Genomic DNA, 9,354 nt, shown 5'->3' on the forward strand with positions numbered 1-9,354 from the left:
AATTTATAATAATAGACTTTACTTCTCTTAATATAAACATTTGAATGGTCTAAATGATTGTGAATATTGAAAAACTGGATAATTATTGGGAAAAAGTTTAAAATATTTTATATCAGACACCTTTTAAAGGCGATTTCAAACTTTTAAAGTTAGGATGGAAGAGGAACAGTTTTACCACGATTATAATAGTTGTTAGAACCAATGAAAGAATTTGTAAGAATCTATATTTTTTACTTAATGTCATTTTGTTGTTTATATACAATTGTCTCGCATATTTTACATAATGTGTTCAAGAATCGTAGAGTATTCTTTAATTAAACTAAGAATTTGCAGAGAAAAAATTTTGAAGTTACTAAATTGTTGATATTAACACCATGGTGTGAGTTTGTTTTGAATGATCAAAGAATATTATCGTTACTAACGAAGACTGAACTGGGGACAGATACTTTACTCTCGCGTCGACTTGCATTTATACTAAGGCTCGTCTTCTTTTGTAAAAATTCTTCTTCATTGCAGAGAATGCAAACTTCAACGAATCGGATAATCGAAGGATTACCCAGACTTCCAGCAATTTGATATGCATTATCCAGTGCCTCCTTAGTACGTTCAATTTTATGAAGAGCAGCATGTGATTTAACTATTAGCATTGTACTTAAGAATTTCCATACATTACTATTGCAATTTTTAGTTTCTGTAAATGGATAAAGAACGAAATCGTAATAACGAACATATGGACACATTGAGGAATTACCTTCTATCGCCTTGCGAGCAGAGAAACAACATTCATCAAAGCGGTTCGATTGCAAATGGCTGTCGCCAATTTGATGTAACAAATAGCACTTCTCTATCGAATACTTGGCAAAGAGCATACGCTTCTCTAATCTTGATATTAAACGTCTATAAAATGTAATCAATAATTTATCAATTCAATATGAAAATTAGAAAAGTGTATGATATACCTAGATCTTTGTACAACAGGATCTACCAAGTCTGGTTCTTGGTGTGTCGAACGAACCCCGAATATGAAGGTTTTGAAGTCCTTGGATTTATCGGTGGGTAGATGTAGCAATTTGAGCAGAGCCTTTTTATCGTTTGCCCGAAAATATTTCGGAACATCGTATTGCTCGACGAGAGCTAAACCCAGAGTGTTATAAACCTCATTCAAGAATTCGAATTTCCATGGCATTATGCGACTTGTTTTCAGGACAACATAATCTCCCATTACCTCCTCCACATATTTGGCAAGTCTCTAAAAAAAAAAGGGAAAGAAACCTTAGTCAATTTGTTTTTAAAAGCTATTTAAATAAGTTAAGACTTACCATTAAATTCTTAGTAGCCCTTAGATGCCGAATGCTACGCAAAACAGATATCATATTACGCCTCGTCTGATACTGAACACGAAAAAGATAATCTTCTCGAAATTTGGCCAACATCTTTTTGTTGGAGTATTTTGTGTAACGTAGATAATACATGGGATCACGGGCATGGAGCATTTTCTGTCATTCAATTCAGATTCTTCATATCAAGTTGAATTTATCGTATCAATGTATTTACTTACCAAAAACTTTTTAACTGTTTCGTATTGTTTTGTGGTCAATAGGCCTAAATAGTCTTTTGAATATTTACATTGATTCAAAAGTAAATTTGGATTTCTGAAATTGTACAAAATCAAAGTGCGTAAGAAGCTAGAAATGTTTATATGGTCGATCAATTTATTTGCATGAACACAAAATATCAAGTCTGAAGTCAAAACTTTCTTATACTCTAGCCCTATGTTCATATTCTATCCTTGCTCTTTATCCTAGTTGTGGCTAAGAAACCTTACCTTCTTAAGTTTTTTAAAAATACAACATCAATCCATGATTCGTCCATATACATTTGATTGAAGACATCAAAAGCACGTTTTCTTCTAGCGATTTCCAAAGGTGGCAACAGTTCTTCCTAGAAGTTAGGACAGTCAAATATCAAGGAGATTTTTAAGAAATTAGCTAATATGTACTTCGATTTCGGGAATACTAATGACATCACATTTGCCTTGCTCCTTCAGGATTTTCCAAAGTACTCGATCATCTTTTTCATTTTGGGCATTTAGTAGTTGTTTCACATGAAAGATAAGCTTATCGTTTTCCGAAAAAAATGGTGTCAGCGCATCGCCACAGGATTCTTTAATAGTTTCATCAACCTGGAAAAGAGAGAGAGACAGAGAAATTTCATTGAATTTCGCACAAAATACGGAGCTTAGATTTTAGCAATTTACCACAATGAGTCGTTTTTCAAATCCTTTAGTCTTATTGCCCGTAAATAATCGTGTATTATTGTGCAATTCGGCCTTGGCATTTTCAAATTGATTCAACTCGTAGAGGGCATCACATATTTCCAAATTAATTGGAGCATTTTCGGTATTGGCCGTTTTTATGAATCCTAAAATGGAATTTCAAACAAACACTAAATTGAATACGTTTATGAATATGATAAATATTCTAAAGTTACTTTGTGCTTCCTTACAATCCTGGAGAGCTCCTTCAGTTTGTGCCGTCTTTCGCTTACTCTGACTTCGATGATAATATGTAACATAATCATCGGGCGCCAAATTTAAAGCTTTATCATAATAATACATTGCAAAATTTTCACGACGACGCCTTGAATAATATGCCCCCCAATCCTTGTATATGCCCTGCTCCACTTCGGGGCTCCAATCGATTTTCATCCATGCTGGCATCGGTCCACCCAATCCAGCCTGAGGAATTAAGTTCTGTACCATTGATGTCATTGTTTTTTGTATTTCTTTTTTACAATTTTTTTTATATTTTTTTTAAGGTTTTAATTCGACCAATGCCAGTGTATGAATATACAAGCTGGAATTTAAAGCATTTTTTCTCCTATTTTTTTTTTTTTTTTTTTGGACTTTTTTTCGAAAAGATTCATTGATTGGGAACTTAATTTTGGGTCTCAACAGCAATTTAATCATAAAAAGAAGGCTAAAATTCCCCATTCCCTTTATTAACCAATAACAAATTTTCATCCATGACATCACAAAGGCGGACAAACAACTATGCGGAATTCGGAAAACAATTGAATTGCCCACTGGACCATATGTTTTAATGAATTAAATGACAAAAATCAATTAATTTACGGTAAATAAACAAAACTAATTGCTCTAAATACTCAAAATGTCTTTTTTTGTTTGAATCTTTAATGTCAACTCAAAATGTGTCACTCAATTGAGCGAAGTTGGTTGATGTTGCTTCGTCATTATTTTAAAATTTTAAAGTTTTTGAATCTTAAAAACATGAAGAAAACAAAATTTCTATAAACTTGTTTGGAGCAGCAATATGCTTAATCAGAAAAAAGAGACTCTCCTTGAATAATTGCATGTATCTTATTGAAAATGCAATGATGCCTAACCATTTGTTGCATTTGGTTATCATTGAAACCCATACAAATGAAATGAGATCTGCTTACAACATAAGATTCCAGTTTAACCCTTTGGGTATTTCATGTAACAACGATTTGTTCAAAAAGAAATCATAGTTTATCATTAGATGGAGCCAAATCAAGCAGATACGTTATGGGGCAGAGAGGTGTTAATGAGCCAAAGTTGCATTTGCAGACGAAATGTGCGTGTGAGTGGTGGGGGTGTTGTCCATATGACTTATGAGTAATTACATCGTCATGCTTTGCTTATTATTTAATAGTAAACTGAGAGCAGATTTATTACAACTGCTCTGTAAGAGAGATTGTTGTTATACTGGCATTAAAATTAATTATAAATATGGATGAACTTATAGCGAAATTTGTCAGTCTCTTTTAAGTGTAGCCACCACACTCGGACTCGGTTCACATAAACAGTTTCTTAGCTTATTTATAGATTTGTTTTTTGTTTTTTACTTAATTAATCAATCTGTGTGTGCGCCCATTATGGTTGGGATTTTTTAGATCAGCAGTTATTGCTACAAGCCAAAAATTTATTATCATCTACTGGCCTACTAAGTCCCAACATAATGAGAGTAAAAACCACGAACGAAATGAATTTTTGTGAAACACAATGTAAAAAATAAATTATCAAGATCAACATGTTATTCCGCAGCACCAAGACAACAAAAGTAATTACCATTCGCTGAATAATTTGTATAATCTAATATTATTCGGCTTCTGTTCTATTGTCCATGGTAGCTTCCTTTAGCTTTAAACAGATACAAAGCTTAGATTAGAGTTTGACATGTTGATATTCAAATTTGATTTCATTTGTTAATTCAATTCAAGTCAACTGTCACAGTAGCATGCCATCTCGTTCCATTTCGTGACTTAAGGGCAGAAATACTTTTCTATTCGGTGTTGTGTGTATCTTGCTTTCTGTGTAATCTTTAATATTTAAAATTGGATAAACATTTTCTCGACTAACCTATTGATAGGGTTAATAAAAAGGGCAAATACTTGAAAAATAATGCAAAATATTCTTCCATTTATGATTCATAGGTTTTTGAAATAAATGAAGCAGTTCATCCTAAACATTTTGGTATCCCAGATAATTTAAAGCTCGAGTAATATTACATATTACATATTATATATTATATTATATTTTTCTCACTGATTGTCCTACTGACCTATTAAAGTATTATCTTTTATAGATGTTATTTTGCATTTCGTCAAAGTAGAACTTGCATCCTAAGCTCGATGTGGCCAAGACAAGTTTCTTTATATATCAGTTTGATTAGAATCGGTCACCACGGTTAAAAGTGTCTTGGGGTAGGCCTTTATTTCGCTGTAAAATCTGTAAGAACAATTGTGAGGTTTTAGATTTTTGGCAATACTTTCTCTAGTTTCACTTACACATAATTATTGTATATTAAGTATCAATTTAAATACTCACAAATAGTCATCCACTATCGTCAATTATTAAGAATTGATGACTTGTAAGTCGTTTTAACCCCTTACATTTAAACACCATAGCCTGTCTTCTAAGATTGTGACGGTTATTTTAATTCATCTTTAAATATGAAAATTTTAACTCTTAATAGAGATGGACTATGGGTCATTAAATCACTATCGATAGCAAATCACTAGGTTTTGCTCCGCAATGTCGATTTTCGATAGGTTTTGCTCCGGAATGTCGATTTTCATCTATCGATAAGACAGTGTTTAACAGTGCTGTAATGTACTTATTATAAAACAAGCAAAAACTAAAACAATTTAAAGTTTTTCAATTTTCAATGAATTGTTTAAGAAAAACAGCAACAAATTTTCCGGCACGTTTAATACGCCTTCAGCATGCCGGCTCAGCAAGCGTGGAACTTCCTGCCGCGATCATAAATGAAGATGATGGAGATGGCTCGACTTCAAGAAAAGTTAAGTTCGACAAATCCAACCTGCGGCAACAACACAAAAATTTTCTTTTTGACTGTCCACCTTACCAAGAGGAGCAATCGTGGATCCATTTAACTGAGAAGTACCAACGAAAAACCTTTGGTCGTTATGGAAGCAAGAGCAATATAAATCCTCGGATTTGCTTTGACTCCGCTGCCGGCACCGGAACTGCTGCGAGGCAGCCCACACAAAACAACGATCTGAACACTTTGCAAAAAATGCTAGAGAAATCACGAATCGAACATGAGGAGAAGATTCAAGCCATAGTAGCACGTGAAGAAGCCATTTCTAAAAAGATGGAGAAGCTGGACCAATGGAAAAAGGATTTGAATGCAAAGGTGGCCAAAAAAGGAGGCGGATGCAGCGGCTGCCATACAGCGCAAGGAGCGTTTGATCGAAGAGGTTCGCAGGCATTTCGGATACAAGGTTGATCCGCGGGATGAAAAATTCCAGGAAATGCTTGAACAAAAGAAAAGGAAGACAAGCGCAAACAAAAGGAAGCTAAACGAAAGGCCAAAGACGAAAAGATGATGGCGAAACTGGTGGAAAAATCCACTGCATAAATTTAATTTTGTTAGTTTTCTATTTTAATAGAGCTCTTTGTGTTTTTAGAAATCCAACTTATTTTGTTTTTATTAAAAATAGGGTGACCAGATGAATAGAAAATTGTTTGTACATGTGACCATTTAGTATTTTTCGGTATTTTCTGTTAGTGTGGCAGCACGGCTTCTTAGTACATTCCAAGTGGCCGGACTTTGGTCAGATTAGCATCTGGCAACACAATATCGCAGCAAGTCAGGAGAATTAGAGTTATATTAAATTAATTAATTACAATGTATAGTCCAACTGGAGCTGTGCTGATTTTCCTGATAAGTCTTTTTGGCAGTGGATGGGTGAGATATTGCAATGCATTACGACGAATACATATTCTATGTTTATATGTGTCTTATTAAATCTCTTGGCAGAGTTATTTGGAACATGACAGTTGGATAACAATTCAACTGCATCATTCATTAGCAACTGCGAGTGAGGAGTTCTCATACCGGGGCAACATCACAATACCCAGTTTAAATTCGGGTCTTTCTAATGTGGCCCAAGTGCCTCTAACTCCTGGGGAATTGGAGTTGATGAAGGTAACGATTGTATGCAAGAATTGTAAAATCACTTCTGAATGTTGTACATTTTGTATGATTAGGAGTTGGCCAACAAAAATGAATTCTACCGTCTGAGGGCTACAGTTGTCTATTCCAACGGAAGCAAACAAAAATTTTTAACATCAAACAAAGCCTGCCGCCTACTACAGGCGCATTTGAACGATGTCCTTTGGATATCGCTTGACCCATCTGGATTTGTAACTTCGGTGACTGCATCCCAAGACGCAGCTCCTGGTATCATTGAATGTTCGCCGGAGAACACACAGCATCTGGACGACGTTAATTTTAATACAGATGTCTTAATTCGTCATGCCGAACTTGCTCCGGTACCAGACACTGCTAGCTTTATACAGAAGGTCGAACGCGAGCGTGAGGCCAGGGAACGCGGTGAAGTGCGTGATAACCGTGGCTTTTTTCGCAAAATATGTAAGTTCATAATGCACATAAATTGTGGCAATTTAAATAATAATCCCTATAAATTATTTTCAGTGGATGTACATTGTTCCCGTGGTGCTATTGGTTTTCATTTCTGGCGCTACAAACCAAGAAGCAGGAAAATAAGCAATGTAAAAACACTTCGAGGAATGAACGATGATTTTAGTCTATTCTGTCAACAATATAGAAAAATTAAAATTTATAAGTCTCCTATATAATTATGTTGTTGTTTGGTCAAGTTTGTCCTACTTCCAAAATTATCATTGGATAAATACTCGCAGAATCAATGGGTCTGCATGTTTGTACAACATTTTTAATTGCCTTTCCTGACTATTGGCTTTTGAAATATTAACAAGACAATAGCTTTTAATTTGCCTTTTATTTATAATAACACAGGACCCTGGTGCCAGTATTTGATGCCTAAATTTTTTTCCCAACCACTATTTGAGTCTTGTTCCCAGTATTTGAGCAGAGAGAATTAGTGTTGCCTAATGATACAGAGAATGTAAACACTAACGTTATTCAACACTGATATTAACTTTATAGAATTGCGCGCGGTATTGGTGTCGCTGTGGTTTATATTAAAAAGTTTTAACCAAAACAAGTGTACAAATTAAAAAAAAAAGAAACAAGAACCTCATCCAAAAACCAGATTTTCGGCTGAGTCATCGGCAAGTGCAATTTGCAAACAAAGTTGCTGTTTTGGCTGAATACCTACCGGTTAAGGTGGAACTAGCTAAACATAAACGAAATCTATGTAAATATAAGAATTACGGGGGAAGCCGGAAACGAAGCAAAAAAAACATCGATGGCGATAAATGTGGACAGTACGGCATTTAAAACCCAAGTCCCAGTGCGAAAAATAAATTCTCTGTAGCTTTTGGCGCGTTATAGCACGCGAAAGAGGGAGATGGAAAGAGTGTTGTCTGCACATCGGCGTCGCTGTCGACATATGTACAGGTAATTTTTCTTAGATCTATGTACATATGTACATGCATAAATTTGAAACATAAAATAATGGCAGGTTGTCAATCTAACTCCCCAGATCTACTTAACACTCAATATATCTGAATATAAGCCCAAAGTTGTCCTAGACAACTGCCGAATGTAACTTGAGAAAACAGTGTTGCCACTTTTTGAGTGACTATAAGAATCAACAAGGGATGCCAGAATTGGTCGGGGGCACGATCAGTCAAATCGGTGTCTATTGACACCATCTATGTATGTACATCTAGGTAATCTGAAATCTATTCCTATCCTATAAGGTATTTACTAATTCAAAACTGCCTCTTTAGCAGGTTGGCTTAATACAAACATACAGATAACAACAAATAAACTGAACGAGAACTAAGGATTGATAGTTATGAGTTTGATTGAATTATATTTACATGTGTAGACTAAATCCATGTAAGTAGGTCATTTAAAACATAAATGGTTTCTCAAAAATATGTTGTTTTCTATCTAATACCGACTTTATATATTACAGATATTTTTGGTCAAGATCGAAATGAACGTGAAAATCAAGGAAACAATTAACAAGTTAGAGTAACGAACTAACACTCTAACAATAAGTTGTATTTTCTAATAACTGAGAAACAGCGAATAGTTCTATTTGTAAGTTATCTATTATTACCATATTGACTTCTTTTAACTAATTTGCTATGAAAATAATAACAATTTTCGAATAATATCCTATACCCTATATAATGGCGACCTCTTATAGAATTTTAACTTTTGAGGATTCAGAGTTGATATATAGTATGTATATACATACATATATCAGTATTAATTGTTGACCATATGCAAATTAGAATGTATGAATTTAGAAGTCAATAACTTATTAATTAGCTAAAATTTACGTTCATTTATTTGTCTACTACAGGGTTAGATATCAAAAAGCATTGACTAGGGTTTGAATCAGCATTGATAATTTAAAAATGATTCCATAGTACAAATATAAAGTCTTTTGATAACTCATAAAGGGAGGCCAAACATCAAAATCAATCTATACATATGCATGTTAAATCTGTTAAATACTTATATAAGCATCTACACACAAACCTATATATCAAACCACAATTAAAATGTTTGAAGATAGTAAAAGGCGTGGGTAACCAGAAAAAATTGTAAATTACACGGTCGCTTAACCACGGGCCACCCCAACTTAACGTTGGTCATGGATGCATGCCAAGTGGTTGCAACATGAAATTCTAATTACAATTTCCTTATATTTAGCACGGGGAAAAGATGTCCCCTCTTCAACACTCACACACACACACTCACTTTTTAACGTGCCCTTGTTAAAGAACGATGTGGGCCCGAGTGAGTGTAAAAGGGATACGTGACAATTTGCCGATACACAAATTTCCCCATCAAGCGGCAACACCCCCGGGTGGCGTAA

At 34.5% G+C, this 9,354-nt stretch overlaps 3 protein-coding genes across 4 annotated transcripts; 2 read left to right on the forward strand and 1 right to left on the reverse strand.

Moving 5' to 3' along the window:
* Positions 1 to 207: 207 nt before the first annotated feature.
* On the reverse strand, positions 208 to 2,856 carry LOC137574101 (outer dynein arm-docking complex subunit 4). 2 transcript variants are annotated; one of them, XM_068286219.1, is made up of 9 exons: positions 2,491 to 2,856; positions 2,258 to 2,421; positions 2,000 to 2,182; positions 1,826 to 1,941; positions 1,559 to 1,652; positions 1,320 to 1,496; positions 960 to 1,249; positions 752 to 897; positions 208 to 691 (listed from the first exon to the last, which is right to left on the reverse strand). In XM_068286219.1, the coding sequence occupies exons 1-9, from the start codon at positions 2,768 to 2,770 to the stop codon at positions 399 to 401; spliced, it is 1,743 nt and encodes a 580-aa protein (XP_068142320.1). In that variant the 5' UTR covers positions 2,771 to 2,856; the 3' UTR covers positions 208 to 398. The 2 variants fall into 2 exon arrangements, with proteins under 2 accessions (XP_068142320.1, XP_068142321.1); XM_068286220.1 differs by lacking the exons at positions 208 to 691; positions 752 to 897 and having other exon boundaries at positions 1,115 to 1,247.
* A 2,261-nt stretch (positions 2,857 to 5,117) lies between these two features.
* Positions 5,118 to 5,984, forward strand: CRIF (growth arrest and DNA damage-inducible proteins-interacting protein CRIF). Its single transcript, XM_068285854.1, is given in 3 exon segments — positions 5,118 to 5,708; positions 5,710 to 5,827; positions 5,830 to 5,984. Coding segments are annotated over 3 exon segments (714 nt in total). The 5' UTR covers positions 5,118 to 5,210; the 3' UTR covers positions 5,928 to 5,984.
* Positions 5,985 to 6,102: 118 nt separating this feature from the next.
* Positions 6,103 to 7,171, forward strand: EMC10 (ER membrane protein complex subunit 10). The gene is given in 5 exon segments (XM_068285855.1): positions 6,103 to 6,257; positions 6,330 to 6,497; positions 6,560 to 6,928; positions 6,930 to 6,944; positions 7,008 to 7,171. Coding segments are annotated over 5 exon segments (684 nt in total). The 5' UTR covers positions 6,103 to 6,197; the 3' UTR covers positions 7,080 to 7,171.
* The last annotated feature ends 2,183 nt before the right edge of the window (positions 7,172 to 9,354 follow it).

This window comes from Drosophila tropicalis, unplaced genomic scaffold (assembly GCF_018151085.1).
Source record: "Drosophila tropicalis isolate 14030-0801.00 unplaced genomic scaffold, ASM1815108v1 contig_443, whole genome shotgun sequence".
Lineage (NCBI taxonomy): Eukaryota > Metazoa > Arthropoda > Insecta > Diptera > Drosophilidae > Drosophila > Drosophila tropicalis.

Coding starts and splice junctions, on each gene's coding strand:
- LOC137574101 (XM_068286219.1), bottom strand. CDS start 2,770: ATGACATCAATGGTACAGAACTTAATTCCTCAGGCTGGATTGGGTGGA. Junction 1,497..1,558: donor AAACAGTTAAAAAGTTTTTG/GTAAGTAAATAC, acceptor ATTGAATGACAG/AAAATGCTCCATGCCCGTGA. Junction 692..751: donor TGCTCGCAAGGCGATAGAAG/GTAATTCCTCAA, acceptor ATCCATTTACAG/AAACTAAAAATTGCAATAGT.